General features: G+C 35.3%; 1 protein-coding gene across 3 annotated transcripts in view; it reads left to right on the top strand.

The window, feature by feature from the left end:
• The window catches only part of ITFG1 (integrin alpha FG-GAP repeat containing 1), a 242,099-nt gene that overhangs the window by 65,766 nt on the left and 148,880 nt on the right, over positions 1-27,453 (top strand). For all 3 annotated transcript variants that reach the window (XM_022555125.3, XM_089902992.1, XM_089902991.1), the window contains exons 7-8: positions 2,708-2,769; positions 10,078-10,159. In XM_022555125.3, coding sequence (XP_022410833.1) covers positions 2,708-2,769; positions 10,078-10,159 — 144 coding nt within the window. The remainder of the gene's footprint in view (positions 1-2,707; positions 2,770-10,077; positions 10,160-27,453) is intronic.

The following is a 27,453-nucleotide window of genomic DNA, read 5'->3' as shown; positions in this document are numbered from 1 at the left end:
TTGGTATTAACTGTTGTAGATTGGGTTCCCTGCAAAGAAAATTCTGGGGTGGAGATGAGTGTACAAGAAGTTTGTTTTAGGGAGTGCTCTAGTCAGTACGAGTGGAAGGGAAAAGTTGGACTATGATTCAGTGTCAGTAGAAGCCTCAGCTGACCTTGGGACCTCTGAATGTGGAATGGCCCTGCAGAGTTGTCCTGAGTTGTGGTGAGGGGGTCTAGTCTTTATTCCTCTGAACTGACTAGTTATTGAATGCAGGCTAGCACAGAAAAGGTCACAACCTTTGGCAAGGTAGTACTCTTCAGCCAAAACTGTCCTCCAAAGGGCTGGTTTCTTAGGGCTGTCTGCCAGCAGCATTTCCAGCAGCTGAGGGAATAAGTCCTTCATTTCCGTGAGGGACCTCAGTGGCATGTCACAGCATCCATTAGTTTTATTGAGTACATTTCCTTTCATTTTATTGTGTAAATTACTCTTTTTTTAAAATATTTATTTATTTGTTTTTGGCTGTGTCGGGCCTTAGTTGCAGCACGTGGGATCTTTTGTTGTGATGCGTGGGCTCTTCGTTGTGGCACGTGGGCTTCTCTCTCTAGTTGTGGTGCAGGGGCTCAGTAGTTGCAGCACGTGGGCTCTCTAGTTGCAACGCACGGGCTCCAGAGTGAGCGGGCTCTGTAGTTGTGATGTGCTGGCTCCAGAGCACACAGGCTCTGTAGTTGTGGCTCACGGGCTCTCTAGTTGTGGCTCACATGCTCAATAGTTGCGGCACATGGGCCCAGTTGCCCCGTGGCATGTGGGAGGGTAAGAACTTTATCGCTTTGTTGACTAAAATTTTTTTCTAGCTGTTGTTTCATTCTCGTTTCATTCAAAGTCTGAGGCATGATTCTTCATATTGAATTTTTAATAATTAATTGTCTCTATTTTTCTTTCTCCGCATAATGAATTATTTATTTTTCTATAACCTCTTTATATAATTGAATGATGAAATGAAATTTTTTTTAAATCTGTTTTATAAGGTACTTACAATCCCTCATGTCACTTGACTGTTTTTCAAAGTCTTAATAAATAACCAGTGAAGCTGTGAAAATAGAATCAACAAACATCATGGCAGTGGCAAAAAATGAGCCTGGAAATGTAGGTAGGTAGGCTTTCACCTGACAGATGATGAGATTATTCCTATATCCTGGAAGAGAAGAAATGAGATCAAATTTGCACTTCTGTTTTTTAATCATGCTGATGGCAGTGTGAAGGATACATGGGCGAAGGAGAGAAGATTGGTTGTAGGTATATCATCACATAATCGCAGATATTGTTTGGGAGTTTTCCTAGAGGAGTATGGAAATAAACACTTCATTGGGAGTATATGTTTGACAGATTAAAGAAATTATCTTAGTAAAAGACTACATTTCTATATCCATCTTTAGTGTGGTGAAAATAAATGCAGAGATATTTGATACATTGACATCGACAGTTGTTCCACTTAGTCAGTTTTGAGTTCAACTAATAATAAAAGTGAACAGGTTACTTAGTTTTCCTAGGATTCTATGAAAATCTTTCTTATTGTAATTATTACATAAATTAGCTTCATTAAATTAATATGAAGCCTTTACAGAAAACATTAACATATCAATGATAGTTTTCTAAACACATTTAATGGGATTTTTTAAAAAAACTTTTCTTAAAGGTAGTTGTGGTCTTTATACCACATTCATCTTTTTAAAGCGCAAAAGAGTAATGTCATTTTAATATTCCTATGAGTCAACTCATCATTTTAAAACTTCTCTATTAAGTAAAATTGCCATTATCAAACATAGTAAATGCTGCTACTAGAATAGACTTGCAGATTACCTGGCTTTTGGATTAATAGGTTGTTTGATTTGACTGTCAACCTACTGTTTTTCAAAAAATTTTATTAAAATTCTTGCACTTTTTAATAAAACTTTTTTAGTTGGAATATATGAAGACAATTCTATTAAAATTTGAAATACAGTTTATTGTTCACTTAACATGAGTGCCAAAGATTGTGGATGCTGTAATACTGTTATTTAAAATCATGATGAAACCTGACTATGATATATAGTTAAGTGTTGCTTTTAGGGTGAGAAAGCAAAATGTGATTATGATTAGAATATCTTTTTTAAAAATGTAGCCTACCTTAGAATTAAAATGTGTAAGATAAAAAAGTAGTACACATAATTGTTCTTAAAAATAAAAAATGCTTTTGAAGGACTAATACTAAATGCTTCCTTTAAATACATTTTCCTTAATTGTACTAATACAGGGTCATCTGCTTTCTTTTCTTTGATGGATCAAGCTCGTTAAAATGTAATTTTAGGGACTTCCCTGGTGGTCCAGTGGTTAATTAAGACTCTACACTTTCACTGCAGGGGGGCACAGGTTCAATCCCTGGTCAGGGAACTAAGATCCCACATGCCACATGGTGCAGCCAAAAAAAAAAAAACAACAGTAGCATTCATCCTTGATCTTGTAAGAGGGTCACATTACCCACCATTGATGACACTTAGATCTGAATCATGTAAACTATCAATAAACATCATTCGATGTACAAAAAAGTACATATATATGATATATATATAAATTTTAAAATACATTTAAGCACAACTGTATTAAAACTATTTTTATGTATTGTACTTCTTCCTGTTTTTAAATGTACACATCAGTAACAGAACTTACAATTCTCTTATTTTCCTCCTAGATTTATTCCTCACGACATTGTCTGCCTCTAGTACCTTCCAGTTTGAGATATGGAAAAATTTGGTAAGAAATCTTTTCTTTGAAGCATTTTTAAATGATGGCTTTCAGTAAAAAAAAAGCACACAGTCTTAGAAAGTAAAATGAAAGTAATCACTTGGTCGGTTGGTTTCAACAATAAATAGAACAACTTTAAGAGCTTTTGGTTGCATTGCTGCATTCAAACTGCTGAATATTGCTGAAGGAAATGATTCTTTCAGCATCAATTTCTCTGCAGGTTTTTAGGCATGACCTGCCAATTAAACCAATCAGTCTTCCCTAATGCGCATGTTAACAGGGCCCCTGCTAGGCTGTCAGCTGTTGAGAGAGATGCCTGTCACTTAAGTTATCAGCATGATGGTTTGTTGAAGAAAACCCCTTTTAAAAGACTAATTTTTCCTACTTGCCTTCAGGCTTATATACAAAAATAAGAACAACAGATACTAAATTTACTGGCAAGTTGACGAGGCAATATAGTTTTTTAATTGCAAGTAGAATATTCCCAAACTGATGTCATGGTTTTACTTTATTTTTAGCTTGATGTAGATTATATGAAATACTAATTAATGAAGAATAGACTACCCAGATTTTTAAAGTTGAATTATAGGTACATAATGGAGGACAGGATTTGAGGACAAGCCAAATTGGCCAACTGAGTGACATTCATCAAATAATGGTCGAGTATTAAACCTCACTTTCCTCATATGGAAAACAGGTATAAGAGTGTCATGTCAGCTTCATAGACTGTTTGTGAAGATTAAATGCAACAATGTGTGTAAAATACCTGGCACACAATACACACCAAATTTTAGTTTGAGATCACTTGGTTTCCCAGCTGTTTACTCCAGATTGTCTTTTATTCAATCTAAATTAAACCCATAGCATTTTGTAGACTTTTGTTAAAATACTCGTGAAAAATAAACAGATTTTTTAAAATGTAAAGTGCAGGCTCATGGAAGAAGACTCATTATCAGCCATCTCTTATAGAAGAGTCATGACTCAGATTTCTTCATGGAAGGAAACTAGGATCGGGCAAGAGCTTTGTTTAGACAAGATTAGGGCTTTTAAATACTACTAACTACTTCCAAACTAAGCAATTTGATCCTTTTTTCTTCTTTTTTATGAGGCAAGGAAAAAGAAAGACATCTAAACCGGAAAGATTTATCTTTGTTTAATGTACTATATTTTTTAATATAGTTGTATTTGTTTTTCTGATGATAGAAATACAGTTATATTTTTAATGATTACCATAAATGAAAATTTCCACTAGTGGGGGATACTCGTTTTCAGGTAGCCTTGAAAACAATACTTCAAGTGAATCTTAAGGTATTAGAAAATGAGAAAATCAATCATTTTGATTAACAAACTAGTATCCATCAGGGGGAGAAAAGCTTCATTATAAATAAATATAATATATATATATAAAATTACAGACTACTTTTGGGTATATTATTTCCTCTCAACCTAGGCTGATTTAAAGGTCATAAAGTGAAGCAACTCAACAGGAGAAAAATCTTCATGAAGAGACTCGATTTTGATTGGACTCTTTTTTTCCCTTTCTTGTTTTCTTTAAAGAAAATAAATTATCCATTTGACAGTAGAGACTAAGGGTTTTTCATGTGGTAAAACAGCTGGGTCAATAAGGTACTCACGTTAACAATAATATAAAAGTCATTAGTACAAAGTAAGGGGAATGTAGACTCAAAGTTAACTTGTTCAGATAAAGTGTAGGTTTTGTAAAAGGGGAATATAGACTCAAAATTAACTTGTTCAGATAAAGTGTAGGTTTTGTAAAATGGGAGGATCATTTTTAATTAGAAGTTGGGCAAACAATTCACAGTAACACACTAATTGACAAAAAAAAAATCTCAAACCCTATAAAACCGTATTAGCTAATAGAAGAATATGCGCTGCAACAAATCTTTTTAAGTAGTTTGGGCACAGCCCCATGGTAGGTGCTCTGGGAGATCAGAAGTCGACAGAAGACGAGGAGGAGGGCTAAGATGTGAGTGTCGGCAACTCTGACTGGTATGATGAGAGGTACAAACCTCATGCTGCAAGGAGTTAAAAGACAGAGCAGTTGCTTCCATTTGGACCACCCAGGATCATCCGGGAAGGCTTCAAGGAAGATGCGGTATTTGAAATGGCTGGTACAGATGAGCAGGATTTTAGTGGTTGAAAGTGAGAAGAAGGAAGAGGGCAAGGACATGCATGGGAAACACAGGACATAGAGTAGAAAGTGGCTGGTTTGGGCCCGAATATGAAAAGATACTGGAAGGTTAGATTAGAACAATTGGTTTAGACAAGATCAGCAAAGGTCTTGACTCCTAAACTAAGTAATTTGATCTTTTAAAAATTTATTGAGAAGCTTAAGTCCTAAACGTTTTATGACTGAGCATGAGATAAATAGAGCTTTCATTATTGCAGTTAGTCTGGCTATTGCATATCAGATAGGTTAGCATGGAAAATCTGGAGGTGGGGGGATGACTTAGGTAGAATCTCCTATATCCTGGGAAAGAGGTGGATGATTAAAGGAGTAGAATGTTGGGAATAGACAAGAAGGGATAGGTATGAGAAGACAGAATGACCATTAATGCAAGGGTAACAGAAAAGACAAAGGAAGATCTAATTTGGGGCCGGAAAAAAAATTGTTTTAGATAAGAGACATATCAATGAAATGGTTAGAAATGTAGGACTGAAACTCAAGGAAGAGAATAGATAAGTATCATGAAGGGAAAGAGTTAAGAGGGGAATGGCAAAGCCAGACCCATGGACAACACTCACCACCCTTAGAAACTTTCAATCTTGGCACTTAATGCCATTTTAGGCCAGATGATTCTTTGTTTTTTTTGTTTGTTTTTGTTTTTTGGAGTTTTTTTGAAGTATAGTTGATTTACCATGTTGTGCCAATCTCAGCTGTACAGCAGAGTGACTCAGTATACATATATATACATTTTTTTATGTTCTTTTCCATTATGGTTTATCCCAGGAGATTGGATATAGTTCCCTGTGCTATACAGTAGGACCTTATTGTTCATCTCTTCTAAATGTAATAGTTTGCATCTACCAACCTCAAACTCCCCCAGTCCATCCCTCTCCCTCCCCCACTCCCCGTTGGCAACCACAAGTCTGATCTCTATGTCTGAGAGTCTGTTTCTGTTTTGTAGATAGGTTCATTTGTGCCATGTTTTAGATTCCACACATAAGTGCTATCTCATAGTATTTGTCTTTCTCTTTTTGACTCTACTTCATTTAGTATGAGAATCTCTAGTTGTATCCATGTTGCTGCAAATGGCATTGTTTCTTTTTTATGGCTGAGTAATATTCCATTGTATATATGTACCACATCTTCTTTATACTTTCATCTATCAATGGACATTTAGGTTGTTTCCGTGTTTTGTCTATTGTGAATAGTGGTGCTATGAATATAGGAGTGCATATATCTTTTTGAATTATAGTTTTGTCCAGGTATATGCCCAGGAGTGGGATTGCTAGATCATATGGTAATTCTATTTTTAGTTTTCTGAGGAACCTCCATACTGTTTTCTATAATGGCTGTACCAACTTACATTCCCACCAACAGTGCAAGAGGGTTCCCTTTTCTCCACACCCTCTCCAGCATTTGTTATTTGTAGACTTTTTAATGATGGCCATTCTGACCAGTGTGAGGTGGTACCTCACTGTAGTTTTGATTTGCATTTCTCTAATAATTAGTAATGTTGAGCAGCTTTTCATGTGCCTACTGGCCATAGGCCAGATGATTCTTTAATGTGGAGATCTGTCCTGTGCATTGTATGTTGTTTAGCAGTATCCCCCCTGGCCCCTACTCACTTAGATGCTAGAAGCTGCCTCTCAATTGTAACAATGAAAATGTCTCCATATATTGCCCAGTGTCCTCTGGCAAACAAAATCACCTCTGGTCAAGAACCATTGCTTTATGCAAATAAAGATGTAGACACATGATAGTCATCCTATGTTGCTTCCTGATCATTTTTTAACATTATAAATATGGCAGTTTTAATAGTAAATATTAAAACCTGCAGGCCAAAGCATAGGTGGTCCTCCATGTAAAGATACTTGTTACAACATAGCACCTGTGGCTGGAATTCAAGCAGAAAATGGCAAATCCCTTGTCAATGGCAGTGTGTTAGCTGCTTCAATGGTGGGTAGCAGAAATAATAGTATTAATACTAGCGTTCCTACTACCAATTATAATGTTAACTACATACATATTTGTGCATATGCTGAGCTAATAAGCACTTTATATGGATTATTTTACTAATCCTCACAAAAACCTTGTAAAAATTCATTTTAGAGATAAGTAAACGGATGCTTACATTAGAACTAACTTGTTCAGACCTCAAAGCTAGGAAACAGTGGAGCTGGGAGTTGAACTAGGAAATCTGTCTCTAAAACTTGGACCCTCAAGTCATTGCACAGTCATTCCAGAAACCAAGCAGGTGGAAGAAAAGGTGAAAGACATAGTTATAATTGTAGCAGTGGGTTGGCCCAATTTTGGATTGTAGGACTACAATGAAGGCAAGTAAGAACAGCATGGTAATGAATGGGACAGAGTGGAGTGGTCTCAAATAGCAGGCCATGAAAAAAGTACTTGCAGCTCAGAAGCACAGGACTGACATTATAAAAATACCTTAAAAGTGCCTGATAACTTCACATTTTGCAGAACTCTTCCTAATGTTTCATTCCATTGATCCTCTCTAGAACCCTGCAAGTACACAGTACATTTATCCCCTTCTAACAGTTGAAGAACAGAGACCCAGAGCAGTAAGTGGCTGTTCCAAAGTGATACAACTTATCAATGAAAGGTCTAGAACCACGTCATCTAACTACATGTCTACTTCCCTTTCTACCAGACTGTTCTACTCTCTCAGTTTATTGATCACATTTGTCTTTCCTACATTAAATAGGTACAAAGCAGCTTCATCTTTGAAAATAAGTGTAGTCATGCATCACTTTAAAATATGTCATCTAATAAGAGTAATAACATCGTGATGATTAAGTTTATTGAATCATTTTAATCAAATACTAAATATGTACATGACACTGAAATTAAGTCCTATAGGTTTGTACTGCCAAATGGAGTAAAGAATAAGCAATGATAATGATGGAAAGATAAATTCAATAAAGTGTTATCTTTTCCCCCAATTATGTCATATATATAATGTATTCTGCACGCTCTCACTGTAGCAAGAATATATGATTCTCTTTTTCTTACAGTTAGAAGAGGGTTTTGTTCTTCTTATACTGAGATTCATGGTGAATGTGGCATCTTAGAAATGGGAGGCTGTCACCTGGGGAGTATTCAGTGTTTCTTGGTGGAGATGCATCATGAAGTTATACAGGCATACCTGTTTTATTGTGCTGCACTTTATTACACTTCACAGAGAGTGCTTTTTTTTTTTTTTTTTTTTTACAAATTGAAGGTTTGTGGTGGCCCTGTGTCAAGCAAGTATATCAGCACCATTTTTCCAGCAGTATTTGGTCACTTCTTGTAATTCTGACAATATTTCAAACTTTTTCCATAGTATTATATTTATTATGGTGATCTGTGATTATTGATCTTTGATGTTACTATTGCAAAAAGATTACAACTTGCTGAAGGCTTAGGATGACAGCACTTTTTTTCAGCAATTAAGTATTTTTTAATTAAGGTATGCATATTTTTTTAGGCATAATGCTTTTGCACACTTGATAGACTACAGTATAGTATAAAAATAACTTTTATATGCACTGGGAAACCAGAATATTCCTGTGACTTGCTTTATTGCAATACTCACTTTATTGTGGTGTTCTGGACTGCAGTATCTCTAAAGTATGCCTGTATCTGGAAACATTTCTAAATATATTTTATTGAGTTTAACAGAACTTCACTGGGGTAATTCATTCACTTGAGTCATTTAATAGGTTGATGTTCAGCTTTATGTTAGATGAAGCTGATGTATTTTAAGAGAGATTTTAACATTCATTCAAGAATAATTATGTCCACTTTGTACCCGATGCTGTAATCTTTCTGGAATGCAAATTCACTTGACACTTGTCAGAAATTTGGCAATTTTGATGCATCTCTAGTGTAATTTCAGGTACTAAGTAAGACTGGAGGGGAATCCTAAGTTTTAAGACAAGTAAATAAGATTTCCGTAGAAAAATCATTCAAAAATATATCAGATACTTTAACAATGGTAGGTAGGAGAAACATGTTTCTGCATGTGGATGATGGTGTATTAAAATGGTTGCAAAACTGCCTGTCACAAGGCAAATTTTACTTATTCATGTTTCTCAAGCATGTAGTCTTCATGCTTTCAGTGTAGCAATGCATTTCTCTGTAAATGTTAGAAATGATTTCTTAAGAAACTAACTTGCAGATATGCAGTATCCTTAGAGGAACAAAGAAGAAAAGTGTTTTAAAATTGTTTAATATCTTAAAATATATAGGTATCCTATATAAAGTATGTAGGAATCAGGGTCAGTATATCGAATAGTGAATAGAGAAATCAGTGATAAGAAGAGAGCTCTAAAGCTGAGAGCTCAAAACCCAAATGCAGAGTTTTGGGGTTTTTTTCTTGTGTAGTAATCTAAAGTTATAGAAAAGAAAGGCAATAATTTAAAGAAATGTATATTATTTTTGTAAGCCAGATATTCCATTTTGGTAAGAGTAACTGAAACAAATGATCTCTAATGGGTTCTCCTTTTTTGTTAGCTTATCCACCTCTGGTTAGTACATGGCAGCTGTTGTACTCCTTTGCTCCCTTTCTGATTGATACATAAACTTGGGTTGATAATGAATGGGCCATTTAAGGATGAATGTAATTCTCATTTCATTTGAATATCTGTTCTTAATTAACCTCCAACAGAATCTTCTTCCTTGAAATCTGTAAAACATAGTGTCTTTCCTACTTATACCATTTATATGTTACCTTCAGAAATTCTGTTTTCCTGACTTACATTTTATCTCCCAACTGGACTGTAAGCTCTTTGAAGGTAGGAACTATGTTTTGGGCTTCTTTATATTCCCCAAACCTTCCACAGTACTTGAAAGTAGAAGACACTCATTCTGTCTGAAATTATGATGATGATTTAGTAAAACATACCATACCTGAATTGACAGCAAGGAAAGCACTCCAGATGCACATCTTCAACTCACAGCAGTTTCTTTCATTTTATGAGAAAAGTGGAACAGAAAATTGGGATAATTTTTTGCAGTACAACAAAAGTCTTAAATTATTTATTTTTCTGCTTTAGTTAAAATGCTTTGTTTCACACTTGACAAATGAATGGATTATGATGGTCTAATCCAAAACTTTCTGCCTTTAACAGGATGGAAATTTCTCTCTCAGTACTGTATTTGAAAAACCTCAAAATATGATGGTAGTTGGACAGTCAGCATTTGCCGACTTTGGTAAGATTGTTTTTGTCTTTGAAAGTCTCCCCATCTCTCTGACCTAGTCATATTAATTCCCCATATCTAAAAGTAACTTTAGTGTCTTCAGAGCTATTACTGATTTAAAAGATGCCTGTCCTAGTATTATACATGGCATGTGGTCAATTCTTTAATACAATAAGGAGCAATTTATGACGTGTGTTTAAATTATAGTTTGAATTTAAGGGACTCCTGTTTGCAGGAGTAACATGCAAAAACAAGGATGTCTACTGAGGCTTTTCTAGAGAATACCGAATAGTAATTATCATGACATTTTTATGTATATCCACGCTGTAGAACAAAAATATTGAAGAAATTAACCTGATCTCTTCAAACTACTTGAATATTAAAAAACATTTTTGTTTATATCTTAATTCCAAAGAGTAGCATCTGTTATGAATCTCTGTTCTCCATAAGATTCTACACAATAAATCAAGTTCAGAACTTCCAAAGCATATATGGCTCTTTCATCATTTGTCAGGGTTATTATTAAAAGGATTTTGGTGTCAGATGGAAAAGTGGTCCAGATGACCACTACCTGAGTCCAAAGTTCACTCCCATCCTGCTTTTCCTTCATTCTACCAACAAACACCTCAGCCTGTTCCTCAAAATGCAGGTGACATATTACCACCTCCAGAGGCCTCAGTTTCTTCATTTGTAAAATGAGGATGATGATTATAACCATCTCACAAGGCTAATGTGAATAACACAATGTGAGTAAAGCACAGTGTCAGGCACAGAGTAAGTGCACAGGAAATTATTGCATAATCTCAGTCTTTTCACTGGACTTGTTTGGTCTTGTTGTTGCTGCTTTTTGCTCTGCTGACTAAATCAACTCATTGTTCAGTGTCATAGAGACGTGTCCCATGACAACTAAAGCAGGAGGTTTGATAGTGTTATTTGATGAAAATTTCAACATGAATCTCTGTTGTACTGTATTTTAGTTTTATTACATTGAATATTACTTTGATTTTGAGCAAATTTCTGGGGCCTGATTTATAGTCTTTAATGCAAATAGTCAAGTGTTAGGATACAGGAATTTAATTTGCTTATGGACTTGATTAGCTGGATTAATGACAAATCCCTTTGCAAGTCTCTCTCTAGGGAAAGAAGTATATATGCAGTATATAATTCTCAGGAGGCTCACAGACCTCCCTTAATCCCTGGTTAGGATCCTCCAAATTGAAGATATTTGTTTTATTATTGTGTGTTTTGTATGATGAAGTGCTTTGCTTGTAACAAAGTTATTAGCAGCTTTACTTAAAGATTTTTTTTAATTGTGCTAACCATAAACATAGACATTTAACTTACGTGTTTGTGTTTTTTCAATGTGCAGAATATAGGATATAGTCAATTAAACATAACTATTTCTCCCCTATTTTTAATAACTTTAGGTGAGTATATCAGTAAACTTTTTTAATGGATCAGTAAATTTTAAAGAAATAGCCCACACTGTCTTTTTAAAACTTGATGTATTTTTAGCTGGGTATTATCAAAAAATAAGACTGCTTATGAGTCCAAACAGATGGCATTGAATAAGGTTATGAATATTAATATATAAAAATATGCATTTTCCTATACATTTGATTATGTCTGTAAATTGCATCCTGCCCTCCATCCACCACCCCTCCCACTCCTTTTGAACCAAGGCAAGGGAAGTGACTGACAGCCAGGAAGTCAGAGTGATATCAGAAATTCACCATTTGTTTGGTTAAAAAAAAGCATATGCTTGAAGCACATGCATGAATAAATGATATAACTCACAGGAAGACTCCTGTACGAAAAAGGAATGTTTAAATGGCTCCCAGCTCACCTGCGTTGTCTAGGAACAGAAGTTTTTTACCTATGATGAAGTTTTTAGTTTCTAACGTAAAATATTTTTTTAAAGATATCAAAAAAACCTACTCTTAAAGAAGGCTGTGCTGGTATAGTGAAAGGGAGGTAGGATGGTTTGAAATCAAACAAATCAGGAACTTATAGCTAATAAAACAAGGAAATAATTATTCAGACTTATGATAACATTATTTATTCCCTTTATAAGACAAACAAATACTTTCCCAGAAATCACCTAAATAAAACTCTATGAAATGTTACACAGCCAATAAAATGGGAGTTATGAAGATTCTGTTAGGAGAAAAAAGCAGAACAGTATGTTGTACAGTATGATCATTTAAAAAAATAAGACTAGAGCGAAATATATCAAAATGATGATAATGGTTGCGTTAAAGTCGGAAAATAGGTTATCTTATTACCTGTTTTCCAAATTTTCTGCTATGTGGTTAGATTAATTTAGTAATGAAAAAGTAAAATATAGAAGGATAATAGGCAACTATGGCAAGAAAGAAACCAAAGTATGTACTTAAAGTGTTTAGATTTTTTTGTCATATTACCTCTGAGTTCATATATAATTTATCCTATCCTCTGAGTTGCATGAACAACTCCTTCAGAGAAGGTCATGTACTTCCACACAGTCTTTAACTCCTACAGCTTTGTAGATACAGTAGTAGTCCCTAGGTATCCACGGGGGATTGGTTCTAGGATCACCCCACCATCACCAGTTCCCACCAGCTACTGCCAGATACCCAAATCCGAGGATATTCAAGTGTAGAAAATTACATGGTACAGTCAGCCCTCCATTTCTGTGGCTTCTACAGTTGGTTGAATGGATGCAGAACCCATGGATATGTAGGGCCAACTGTACCGTTTTAAATTAACTTCAGAAAGTAAAACAAAATCTTCTGGTCTGATGGGATATGCAGAAGGTAATGCTTCTGGGACATGGAATAGGAAGTCAGGGGAAGTTTATTAGAATCTCTGAGATGCCTGAGATTTTCATATCAAAAGAGAGGTGGATTTCAGAAGATGTGGTTCATATATACAATGGAATATTACTCAGCCATAAAAAGGAACAAAATTGGGTCATTTGTTGAGATGGATGGACCAGAGTCCGTCATACAGAGTGAAGTAAGTCAGAAAGAGAAAAAAAATATTAACACATGTAGGTGGAATCTAGAAAAATGGTACAGATGAACCTATTTGCAGGGCAGGAATAGAGACACAGACATAGGGAACGTACCTGTAGACACAGGGGTGGGATGAATTGGGAAATTGGGATTGACGTATGTGCACTGCCGTGTGCAAAATAGATAGCTAGTGAGAACCTGCTGTATAGTGCAGGGAGCTCAGCTTGGTGCTCTGTGGTGACCTAGATGGGATGGGATGGGGGGTGGTGGGAGGGAGGTCCAAGAGGGAGGGGATATATATATACATATAGCTGATTTACTTCATCGTACAGCAGAAACTAACACAACATTGTAAAGTAACTATACCCCAATTAAAAAAAAAAAAAAAGACAGAGGGTAGATTTAAACAGTTTTGAAATACTCGATCTCCTAAGGATGGAAACCAGTCAGGAGACAGGTCGGACATGAGGTGGTGTGAGCATGAGCTAACTACATCAATAATTGGAGGGACAGTTGGGAGAAACTTTGCAAAGAAATAATCAGTAAATGTACTGGTTGGTTTGACAATAGAAGGGTTAAAAAAAAAAAAAAAAACAACTTGCCTCTGAATAACTAGAAGAATCATTCTTTTCTCTACCAGTTTTCATAGAGATAGGTAATCAGGAGAGTAAGCTGGTTTGGATATTAAGATACTTTAGAGTCATTACTTTAATAATGCTAGTAAGACAACAAGCTGGAACATTTATGAAACATAAGTTTAGTAATAAAACCAAAGCAAGTTTGAAAGTCCTCCAAGAGCTAAGAGATCAAGAACTGAATGAGCCCTCCAAGAAGGAGAGTGTGAATAGAGTTTGACAGGGATAAGGAGGGAGAAAAAAGAGTGCTAAAATGTGATCAGAAAATATTGATGATATTAAAATGTGATGTACAAGGATGACCACGAAAAGGCCTTTGGATTTACAGTTTAGCAGGGCACTAGTGGCCAAAAAAGGTGTCATTTACAGAGCTCTTTAGCATTTCCTGAGCCTTAGAAATCAGCTAATAAGTAGTAGCTGCTGTTGGTTATTAGCTGGGCCCTGGCCTCACACTTGGGAGATCTGCAACCCATAAATGCCTCTAATACTTAAGCAGTCATCTTCTAGAAAACATGTTGTGCCTTACCCTATTATATCACCCTTTTAAACTGTATGTTAAAGTTGAGTGTTTTTCTAGGTAGGCTTAGAATATCAAGGTGTCTAGAATTTCAGCAAATAAGGTAATATCTGTTAAACTACATAGGACATAAAAGTTGGGCTTCCCTGGTGGTGCAGTGGTTGAGAGTCCACCTGCCCATGCAGGGGACACGGGTTCGTGCCCCGGTCCGGGAAGATCCCACGTGCCGCGGAGCGGCTGGGCCCGTGAACCATGGCCACTGAGCCTGCGCGTCCGGAACCTGTGCTGCACAACGGGAGAGGCCACAACAGTGAGAGGCCCGCGTACTGCAAAAAAAAAAAAAAAAGTCAAGAAAAATAAGGTACATTTTTTTCTATCAAAAAAGATTATATACAACCACACTTAGAGAAAACATTAATTTTGTATGCAATGCCAGATGTAATAGAAATCAATAAAAAGCTGCAAAACTGAAGGGGGAACACAAACCTTAACAGAACGTCAGCATTTTCTATAGATTGAATCATATTTTAAATCTCATAAAATACATAAATTTATATATCCAAATCTAAATCTTGTGTATCAGATCATCATAAAGAGATCACACTTTTCTTCAAGTGAAGAAAGAATACTGGCATGTTGGAGAAACCTGGGAATTGTAAATCAGGCCTAAATAATCCTATAAGTGATAAAGGAGTTAATGAAAATAGGAAACTTTGTCATCCGTGAAAGTTACTAACATATCGGAAAGTATTGAACCCCATAAATAGTATCACTTATGATTGAAACCAAATCTTATTCAATTGAGTATCCCAATGGCCTAGTACAGTAGATAATAAATGACGTTTAAAGGGAGAAAAACCCCACAAGCAAGTTATTTTATGAAGTTTTTATGCTGCTTGATAAAAATTCGGATTTAAATTCCAAATTAACCATGGTACAGCTGAAATAGTTCAAAATAACAGCAGTTTTCCTTCCTCTTGTTTTACAGTTGGGTGTATTCAGTAACAATTTGATGAATTAAAATTGCTTCTTGTTAGTTTTGATCTGGAAATAAAAGAAAATCACGTGAGCCATGTATGGAAATTTAAAACTTATATTTAGCCTAAATGCTAATGGTAATTAAATGTTCATATTCTCTTTTATTGTTTTTTTTTTAATTTTTATTGGATTTAAATTTTATTGATTTAAAATGTTGTGTTAGATTCAGGTATACAGAAAAGTGAATCCGTTTTACATATACATATATCCACTATTTTTCTAGATTCTTTTCCCATATAGGCCATTACAGAGTATTGGGTACAGTTCCTTGTGCTGTAGGTTCTTATTAGTTATCTGTTTATATAGAGTAGTGTGTATATGTCAATCCCAATCTCCCAATTTATCCTTCCCCCCTTATCTGCTAACCATAAGTTTGTTTTCTGCATGTGTGACTCTACTTCTGTTTCGTAAATAAGTTCATTTGTACTGTTTTTTTAGATTACACATATAAGTGATATCACATGATATTTGTCTTTCTGTGTCTGTCTTACTTCACTCAGTATGACAATCTCTAGGTCCATCCATGTTGCTACAAATGGCATTATTTCCTTCCTTTTTTATGGCTGAGTAGTATTCCATTTTATATATGCACCACATCTTCTTTATCCATTCCTCTGTCGACGGACATTTAGGTTGCTTCCATGTCTTGGCTATTGTAAACAGTGCTGCAGTGAACATTGGGGTGCATGTCCTTTTGGACCATGTTTTTCTCCAGATATATACCAGGAGTAGGCTTGCAGGGTCATATGGTAGCTCTATTTTTAGTTTTTTAAGGAAACTCCATACTGTTCTCCATAGTGGCTGTACGAATTTACATTCCCACCAACACTGTAGGAGGGTTCCCTTTTCTCCACACCCTCTCCAGCATTTATTATTTGTAAATTTTTTAATGATGGCCATTCTGACCAGTGTGAGGTGATACTTCACTGTAGTTTTGATTTGAATTTCTCTAATAATTAGTGATGTTGACCATCTTTTCATGTGCTTTTTGGCCATCTGTATGTCTTCTTTGGAGAAATGTCTATTTAGATCTTCTGCCCATTTTTTGATTGGATTGTTTGTTTCTTTGATATTGAGCTGCACGAGCTTTTTGTATATTTTGGAGATTAATCCCTTTTTGGTTGCTTTGTTTGCAAATATTTTCTCTCATTCTGAGGGTTGTCTTTTTGTTTTGTTTATGGTTTCCTTTGCTGTGGAAAAAGAAATTAGATCCATTTTTTAATTTTTAATTAGATCCATTTTTTTATTTTTGTTTTTATTTTTCATTAGATTCATTTTTTATTTTTTTAATTAGATCCATTTTTTAATTTTTGTTTTTATTTTCATTACTCTAGGAGGTGGATCAATAGAGATCTTGCTGTGATTTATGTCAAAGAGTGTTCTGCCTATGTTTTCCTTTAAAAGTTTCATAGTGTCTGGCCTTACATTTAGGTCTTTAATCCATTTTGAGTTTATTTTTGTGTATGGTGTAAGGGAGTATTCTAATTTCATTTTTTTACATGTAGGTGTCCAGATTTCCCGACACCACTTATTGAAGAAACTGTCTTTTCTCCGTTGTATATTCTTGCCTCTTTTGTCATAGATTAGGTGACCATAGGTGCGTGAGTTTATATCTGGGGTTTCTATCCTGTTCCATTGATCTATATTTCTGTTTTTGTGCCAGTACCACACTGTTTTGATGACTGTAGCTTTGTAGTATATAATCTGAAGTCGGGGAGCCTGATTCCTCCAGCTCCATTTTTCTTTCTCAAGATTGCTGTGGCTGTTTGGTGTCTTTTGTGTTTCCATACAAATTGTAAAAATTTTTGTTCTAATTCTGTGAAAAGTGATATTGGTAACTTGATAGGCATTGCATTGAATCTGTAGATTGCTTTGGGTAGTACAGTCATTTTCACAATATTCAATCCTCCAATCCAAGAACATGGTATATCTCTCCATCTGTTTGTGTCATCTTTTACTTCTTTCATTGGTACCTTATAGTTTTCTGAGTACAGGTCTTTTGCCTCCTAAGTAGGTTTATTCCTAGGTACTTTATTCTTTTTAATGCGATGGCTTCCTTAATTTCTCTTTCTGATCTTTTGTTGTTAGTCTATAGGAATGCAACATATTTCTGTGTATTAATTTTATATCCTGCAACTTTACCAGATTCGTTAATTAGCTCTAGCAGTTTTCTGGTAGCATCTTTAGCATTCTCTATGCATATTATCATCTCATCTGCCAACAGTGACAGTTTTACTTCTTCTTTTCCAATTTGTATTCCTTTTATTTCTTTTTCTTCTCTGATTGCCATGGCTAGGACTTCCAAAATTATGTTGAATAATAGTGGTTAGAGTGGACATCCTTGTCTTCTTCCTGACCTTAGAGGAAGTGCTTTCAGTTTTTCACCATTGAGAATGATGTTTGCTGTTGATTTGTCATATATGGCCTTTATTATGTTGAGGCAGGTTCCCTCTGTGCCCACTTTCTGGAGAGGTTTTATCATAAATGGGTGTTGAATTTTGTCAAAAGCTTTTTCATCATCTATTGAGATGATCATATGGTTCTTATTGTTTAATTTGTTAACATGGTGTATCATATTGATTGATTTGTGTATATTGAGGAATGCTTGCATCCCTGGGATAAAATCCCACTTTATCATGGTGTATGATCCTTTTAATATGTTGTTGGATTCTGTTTGCTAGTATATCCTTGAGGATATTTGCGTCTGTGTACATCAGTGATATTGGTCTGTAATTTTCTTTTTTTGTTATATCTTTTTCTGGATTTGGTATCATGGTGATTGTGGATTCGTAGAATGAGCTTGGGAGTATTCCTTCCTCTGCAATTTTCTGGAAGAGTTTGAGAAGGATAGGTGTTAACTCTTCTCTAAATGTTTGATAGAATTCATCTGTGAAGCCATCTAGTCCTGGACTTTTGTTTGTTAGAAGATTTTTAATTGCAGTTTCAATTTCAGTACTTCTGATTGGTCTGTTTATATTTTCTATTTCTTCCTGGTTCAGTCTTGGAAGGTTATACCTTTTAAGAATTTGTCCATTTCTTGGAGGTTGTCCATTTTATTTGCATACAGTTGCTTGTAGTAGTCTCTTATGATCCTTTGTATTTCTGTGATGTCAATTGTTTTTTCTCCTTTTTCATTTCTGATTTTATTGATTTGAATCCTCTCCCTTTTTTTCTTGATGAGTGTGGCTAAAGGTTTATCAATTTTGTTTCTCTTCTCAAAGAACCAGCTTTTAGTTTCATTGATTTTTGCTCTTGTTCTCTTCATTTCTATTTCTTTTATTTCTGCTCTGATTTTTATGGTTTCTTTCCATCTACTAACTTTGTTTTGTTCTCCTTTCTCTAGTTGCTTTAGGTGTAAGCTTAGGTTGTTTATTTGAGATTTTTCTTGTTTCTTGAGACAAGATTATATTGCTTTAAACATCGCAATTAGAACTGCTTTTGCTGCATCCATAGCTTTTGGATCATCGTGTTTTTGTTGTCATTTGTCTGTAGGTTTGTTTTTTATTTCTTCTTTGATTTCTTCAATGAACCATTGGTTATTTATTTATTTATATTGTTTAACCTCCGTGTGTTCATGATTTTTAGTTTTTTTCCTGTAATTGATTTCTAATCCAGTAGTGTGGTCAGAAAAGATGCTTGATATGATTTCAGTTTTCTTAAATTTACTAAGGCTTTATTTGTGACCCAAGATGTGATCTATCCTGAAGAATGTTCTGTGTGCACTTGAGAAGAAAGTGTATTCTGCTGCTTTTGGATGGAATGTCCTATAACTATCAATTAAGTCTATCTGGTCTAATGTGTCATTTAAGGCTTGTGTTTCCTTATTAATTTTCTGTCTGGATCTGTCCATTGGTGTAAATGGGGTGTGAAAGTACCCCACTCACATTCTCTTATATGTAAGTATTTTAAAGATCAAATACCTTCAAATAGACAGATCATTATATTACAAAAGAGGCCGTATAGGGGAGAGTTCTAAGTATTATGCTTTCTGGGCTTGGTCTCATTTTTTTTAGTCATTTAAGACTGCTTTTCATTCCAAAGACTTAATAGTGGACTTTTGTTTGTTCGTTTGTTTCCTATAGTTGAAAAGTGGCTGTTCTCTTGTTAAGTAGCCTTATTTATTTTTTCATTAAAAGGGACACTGAATTCCAGTTGACATTAGTCAATAAGATAAAATTTTTCACGTAGTCTCTCTTAAATGTACTAATATAGCACCTTCATCACCAGTCAGAAATTATTGAGTAAATATAAATACAAAATACTTTAATATATGGAATATGGACAACTGGATGTAAGTGCTGGATTCAAGGAATTTGAAATATGATACTTTGAAATATAATTCATAAAATACCATGAATTTTATGGTACATACATATCAGTTCAAATAGTTTATTCTATTCTTTAAAATTGTAGAGTGATCAGTTTTTCTCCCATTCAGTTTTCTTCCTCTTTTGTACTGGAAGATGTACAAGATGTTCATTAACCTATTCAAGAAATACTTGTTTTCAGCTCCTACTATTTAGACTATTCTGGATGCTTGGCATGTAGCCATGAATGAAGCATACAAGAACCTTGCTCTCATGGAGTTTAAACTCTGTTGAGGAAGGGAAAACAGCAAGAAGTAAATTAGTGAGGTATTTTTAGAAAGTGTTAAGAGCTTTGAGCAGATAAAAGTACTAAGAGGAAGTGCGAAGGCCTATTTTCTGTAGCCGATTGGAGGTCATATTTCACCTTCAAGTTGAATGAAGTCACAGGAAGATCTTGGAAGACTGTTTCAAGCAGAGATAACACCTAAATGAATGTTCAAAGTACAAAAAGAAGGATGGCACTTGGCCAAGTCTTCAGGGACTTGAGAACCAAGGTAAGGAATTTGGGGGGTTTTCTAGATATAATTGGGAGCTTCAAGGAGACTTAAGAGGATATGTAATTAATCCCACAATATTTTGGACCTATTAAGTTTGAGATATCTATTGGACACTAAAATGTTATACAAGTGCAAGATACAAAGTCTGAAGAGACATAGAGTTGGATATCAGCATATCCTTGTTTAAATACCTTTTAGAAAATGGATAATGGATAAATAAAGGAGTACCTGCTCAAAGTATCCCACCTTTCTTCCTAACACTACAAATGTAAATTATTCCAGCCACAGTGGTCTCTTTGCTGTTCTTCAAACAGACCAGGCACTGTCCCCCTAAGGGCTTTTTCTTCTGCATGGAATGCTCTTACTCCAGATATTCCCATGGCTCACTCCCTCACTACCTTATAGTCTTGCTAAAATGTCATCTTCTCCAAGAGGCCCTCCTTGACCACTCTATTTAAAATTGTAACCCCTGCCCCCAGCACTCCTGGCCCCTTTCCCTCTTTACTTTTCTCCATAGCATTTGTCACTATCTGATATACGGTGTTTTTACTCATGTACTCCATTGGTGTGTTTTCTTCACTGCTGTATCTCATGCCTTGAAGCAGTGCCAGTCACATTGTAAATAATGAATAATTTTGAATGAATAATTTAATTTAAAAATATATTAATTGATTAAACCAATTGGTTTTTAAGAATTGAGCCCAAATTTAGGACATGTCTTAAATATCTTCAGCCATTATCCTAAACCCAAGCTTCTTAGTGTCATTCACATGATGAGAACTGATCTAACATTACTTTTGCCCATTTTGATTAAAGTTTAGTGATTGAACTAAAAATTGTTCTTAATCTCTAAAATAGATGGATGCTGATTTCAGTAGGAGACATCCTAGGTCCTTATAAATTTTAATTGTTAGTTTTCATATTTCCATTTTTCTAATTCCTGAATTCTGACAACATACGTTATCTATAGAATTTATATTATTTAACATTTAAACAGACCATTGTATTTGCACAGATTCTGAATATCCTTTTGGATCTTTCTAGTGTCAGTTTGTACTGAAAGATCAAAGAAACAGCAACCAATTTAAATAGTTCTTTCTAACCTGGCAGGCTGACCTGCCCCTGTGCCACCAAAGAAAGACCATACTATTCTAAATTTGGGGTGAAACCGAAATATTTTATATGCACACATTGCCATAATTCACGGGAAGTGAGTAGACAGTCTTAGAATATTCTTCTAATATATGTCTAGTTTGTTAGTATTTTCTTTCCATTCCATGTCACTTTGGCGATCACACTGCAACGGTTGCCATAGCAAAAGTGATTAGTCCCTGAGTTTTACTTCTAGCAAAGACTGTGAGGCATCTCTTTTGGTGAGTCACAGATGCCAGATGTGATTTTGATAAATATCTTGAATGCTTTTTGATGGGAAATGGTAATTTATATACAAATTATAAAATTGCTACTTCAGAGTCTTGATTTTATACATACTCAGCATTTAAAGACTACCAGGCTGTACAACTTTTGTTTAAGATTACAAATATGAGGAAAAACTAGGATCCTAAATCCATGAAGTCTTTATGTATAAGTTTGTATATGGTAGAGTATTGCCTTTCTAGGTCAGAGGGTTTTTTTAGTCCAGCTATTTCTCTGACTTACTGTATTCTCAAGGCTACATTGTTCTTTTAATTTTTTTTAAGGTGCATGGTATTATGAGTATATAATTATTTCTTTGAATATTAAATTTAAAGTACTTAAAGAGTTTATAGGATAATGTTATATTTTACATTATCACATTGCTGTTTTGTAATTTAACAGGTGATATTTTTAATACTTTATCTAATACAACCTGCAGCTAATTGGGACACTTGTCTCTCTAAGCCTGCCCTAATTAATAGAATGGATCTATGATAACTGGAGCAATCCATGTAACTAACCTGTGAACTTCACCATACGTTTATCTCTTTGTTGGTTGATTGCCACAGTACTAGGAAAGTGATTATTGCAGTATCTTGCCTATTCTTAGACCTTCCAGTTACATGCAGCCTGGGAAAGACTAAAAGACAGTGAAATTTATTCCTCTCTACTATATTATACCTGAGGGGAATTCCCTGCTATTAGTCAGAGCAGTATTAGAATAATATACTCTCAGAGCCTGAGAATAATTTATGAAAATCCCCTTTCTAAATGTCCTACACCATTTTCAAGTAACTCAGGCTTCCATTTAAACCCCATTTTCTTTGCAGCTCTGCATTTTCATTCAGTTTAAATGCCCCATCCATTGTTAAGCAAAAGCAGAGGTGTGCTTCTGGGTATAGGTATGTATACAGCTCTCTGTGCTTATCCTTCACCCACTATGGGTTGGGCGGATAGATAGGTAGTGGATGGATGGATGAAAGTACCCTTTGCTATATCCCTTGTCCACAACAATCCATTCCCTTAGCGGCTCTCACAAAGCAATTCCATTTTCCTGTTCTGTTCCACATTAGCAAGTCAGTACCCTTTTATTCTCTGTTACACCTTGAGACAAACGGACATTATCTGTACCTAACCTGCCCCTGCCTATCATTATACCCCAAATAACTAATGTATTCTTAATTTAGTCAATAGAAAAGTTTCAAAGTTTTGTAATCAGTGACAAAGGATTTAAGAGTTTAAGGATTTAGGAGTTTGGCATTTTTCTTTTTTTGTTTATTTTATTTTATTGTTATTATTATCATTGTTTTGGCTCTATTGGGTCTTTGTTGCTGCGCGCGGGCTTTCTCTAGTTGAGGCAAACAGGAGCTACTCTTCGTTGCGGTACACGGGCTTCTCATTGCGGTGGCTTCTCTTGTTGCAGGGCACGGGCTGTAGGCGCACAGGCTTCAGTAAGTTGCAGCATGCAGGCTCAGTAGTTGCAGCACGTGGGCTCTAGGGTGCTCAGGCTTTCAGTAGTTGTGGCACACAGGCTCAGTAGTTGTGGCTTGCGGTCTCTAGAGCACAAGCACAGTAGTTGTGGTGCATGGGCTTAGTTGCTCCACAGCATGTGGGATCTTCGAAGACCAGGGATCGAACCTGTGTCCCCTGCATTGGCAGGCAGATTCTTAACCACTGCACCACCAGGGAAGTCCAGGAGTTTGGTATTTTTCAAATATTTGTTTATTTCTTTTTCATAATACTTAACTGTTCTTACTATTTGGCAGGAACTCTTTTACACAATGTGTTTTACATTTATCTCAGTTAATCCTCCCAAACCTCTCTGAGGTGAGCAGTATTATTTATCCTCATTATACAGATGTGGTAACAGGGGTTCAGATGTTAAGAAACTTGCCCAGGGGCACAAAACTAAGAAGTAGTAGAGCTAGGAAGTGATCCTTGGCTCTGTCTCACAAGCTGTGAGACACCCCTTCTTCTGCATTAGTTCTTAAACTGTGTGAGCATCCCTTAATGGTCTCCAACAGTGACCTCCTGGTCAGCATTGTTTTGGTTTTTTAAAACCAAATAATATGTTGATGGTGAATCTTTTCTTTCTGCTCCCTGCATTTTATGATGGCGTTTCCCTAATTGTTTTTAGAATTTTTATACTATCTGACCATTTTCTAATTCATTATCCATGTCAAAAATTTGATTATATATATCAATAATTCTAGAATGTATAATGCTTATGGATTCCAGAAAAAATCAAAACCAAGCATTGGTCATTTCGATACAAAATTCACTATATAATAATATCTCTTGCATTAAGACAGCTTTTCAGAAAAGCTCTTTATCAAGTAAAAAAAAATTATAGTTTTTATTAGGATGAAGTCATTCTATTGTAAAGTTTCTGAATACTTTGGGAGGTCATTTCCTAGGAATAATCTCCTTGATTTCTCTTTAATTTTGATTTTTTCCCCTTACTCCAGATGTTTACCGTTTTGCAGCCACATATCTGTATTTTTCAGTCAGTTTTTAAAACTCTAACTTCTAAATTGTGACTCATCATTTGAGACCAGGATCTCTCTAAATTTATTTAAACACATTTTTTCTTAAACATTCATTAATAAATGTATAAAAATTCTTTATGTCCTCTCCTAGTTCATATTTTTTAACTCAAGATTTTTTTTTGCCTCATACAGATGATTTCTATTGTCCTTTGAAGTAGTAGAAAGATCTGCTTATATCTGGCATGGGTTAATGATGTCAGTTAAGTCTCCTACATCTCATATTTCTTATAATCTTTTCAAAATAAGCTGCCAGTTTTAAAAGTGGAATCTTTCATGATGAAATGTTAAGGCAGCAGAGAAAAGGAATTTAATAGATGGTTAAAAAACAACAACACTGTTTGAAATCAATCACCAACTCAATAAAAGTAGTTGAGGGCTTATAGAGTAAGTATATTTTTTATTTTAAATCTATTACAAATCCCTATAGCAGTTAGTACTGTTTTGCTATTAAAGATTTGTCATAGGCTTTAGATCCACATAGACCTAGATTCAAATTTCAGTTCTGGGTAAGTCATTCAAACTCTTTATCCATCTATTTCCTCATATACAATATGAGGTTATAACGAGGTTGTCGTAAACATAAAATGGTATTGTAGGTGCTTTAGTGCCTTCACATTACATGCTGAATAAATGTGAGCTGCAATAATAATAACAATATTTTAGACCATTTACTTATAGTTTAATATCCTCTTTATTCAATACATTCTTCAAAAGATAAAAGAGAGAGGAGTTCAAAATCCTCCTTTAGAGTTTCTTCTTTCCCCTCTGCTGCTCCCAGAACATCTACCTAAAATTCTTCTTCCTCTGCACTGCCTTGTACTCCTCAAACCACCAAAACCCATGGAGTCTTAACCTCATTCATATCTCTTTAAACTGTCCTTTCTCAGGGGCTTCCCTGATGGCGCAGTAGTTGAGAATCTGCCTGCCGATGCAGGGGACATGGGTTCGAGCCCTGGTCTGGGAAGATTCCATGTGCCGCGGAGCAACTGGGCCCGTGAGCCACAGTTACTGAGCCTGCGCGTCTGGAGCCTGTGCTCCGCAACAAGAGAGGACGCGATAGTGAGAGGCCCGCGCACCGCAATGAAGAGTGGCCCCCGCTTGCCACAACTAGAGAAAGCCCTCGCCCAGAAACAAAGACCCAGCGCAGCCATAAATAAATACATAAATAAAATTTAAACTGTCCTTTCCCAGGGTTGCTTCTTTAACTTATCTCTTCCCTAGCTTACTGAGAGATTACTGACCTTCTGACTATTCATATGCCTCTCCAAACCATTCTTCACTCCGTAGTGCTGCTTCTACAGAAAATGAATCTGCAATACTAAAATCCTTTAATAGCTGTCCTTATGGTAAGGTCCAGTCTTTGCTGTGGTACACAGGCCCTTTTAGATCTGGCCTCTTTTTGCTTATCTATAACAAGACTTCACAGACACACTGATCTATGTACAGTTCTCTAAATATATCATACTCCTTTTTTTGTTTCACTTCCAGGCCTTAGTATGTGAGATTCCCTTTGCCTAGAATCCCCTTCCACCTCTTTTCACCCACCTAATGCATAATCATCTTTCAGGTTTTAATTAATAGTTATTTTTAAAACATTAATCACAGTACCTCATGCATAGTAGTCTTCCTGAAAGTGTTTACCGGATGGATAAATAAACTGTTTATATGATTGATTAGATGATTATGTCAGATGGAGTGTCAAGTTAGAGTGACTTGCTCCTGCTGCACCTACTGTATTTTAGCATTCGCCATACTCTGGCGCAACTATATATTTTTTTTACTTCTATTTCCCTCCTTACCTAGGGGTTCCTTGGAGGCGGAGAGCATGATGTTCCATATTTATATTTCAGTGTCTAGAATATTGGTTAGCACATAGTAAGTGCTTGATAAATGTTTAATGAATAATTCCTTTGAAAGGAGTCTGCTTAAATACTTTAAAATTTTTAACAATTTTATCAAGGTATAATTTGCATAATGAAAGGCTCCCGTTTTAAGAGTAGAGTGCAAGCTTTAATAGACTGTGATAGTTGTGTAACCATGACCACAGTCCCAGTTTTAGAATACTCTCATTAACCCACGAAGTTCCCTCATGCCCATGTGTATTCTCCTAGACAACCCTGCACCACACAACCACTAATAGGCTTTTTTTTTAATTGTGGTAAAATCTATATAAACATACAATTTGCCACATTAACCAGTTTTAAATGTACAGTTCAGTTGTATAAATTACATTCACACTGTTGTGGCGCCATCTCCACTATTTATTTGCAAAACTTTTGATAACCCCAAACAGAAACCCTGTAATTATTAAGCAGTTATTCCTCATTCCTCCCTCCCCCCAGCCCTTGATAACCTCTAATCTTCTTTCTGTCTCAATGAATATGCATATTCTAGATACTTCCTGTAAGTGGAGTCATACAATATTTGTCCCTTTGTGTCTCATTTATTTCGCTTAGCGTAATGTTTTCAAGGTTCACCCAGGTTCTAGCAGGTATCAAAATAAATTAATTTCCTTTTTGATTATCCATTCATCTGTTGATAAACTCTAGTTTTTTTCACCTTTTAGCTATCCTGAATAATGCCAAAATGAAGATTGGCATACAAGTATCTGTTTTGAGTCCCTGCTTTCCATTCTTTTAAGTGTATACCTGAAACTGAAATTGCTGGGTCAACTTTTTGGGGAGCCATAAACTTTTCCATAGCAGCAGCACCGTTTTACATTCCTATCAGCAATGCACAGAGGTTCCAATTTCTCCACATCATCACCAACATTTATTTTTCTTTTTTTATCATTATTATTATTACTATTACTACCTTCCTAGATTATGTGAAGTAGTATTTCATTGTGATTTTCATTGGCATTTCTCTAATGACTAATGATGTTGAGCATTTTTTCATGTGCTTTTAGGCCATTTGTATACCTTCTTTGGAGAAATGTCTCTTCAAGTCCTTTGCTCATTTTTTAATTGGGCTGTCTCTCTCTTTATTGTTGAATTGTTGGAGTTCGTTATGTATTCTGGATGTTAAATCCTTGACATGGATATTTAAACATGTATATTTAAATATATATGATTTGCAAATATTTTCTCCCATTCTGTAGGTTGACTTTTCACTTCTTGATAATGTCTTTTGATGCATAAGATATTTTAATTTTGATAAAGTCCAATTTGCCTGTTTTTTCTTTGCTTCCTTCTGTTTTTATTTTTATATGTAAAAATCTGTTACCAAATCCAAAGTCATAAAGGTTTTCCCTTATGTTTTCTACTAAGAGTTTTATAATTTTAGCTCTTA

This window comes from Delphinapterus leucas, chromosome 20, assembly GCF_059928025.1.
Source record: "Delphinapterus leucas isolate spDelLeu-1000000601 "Yukka" chromosome 20, BTC_Dleu_Yukka2, whole genome shotgun sequence".
In the NCBI taxonomy this organism is placed as follows: Eukaryota; Metazoa; Chordata; class Mammalia; order Artiodactyla; family Monodontidae; genus Delphinapterus; species Delphinapterus leucas.
Note: the sequence above shows the minus strand (reverse complement) of the source record. Positions and strands in the feature narration are given on the sequence as shown.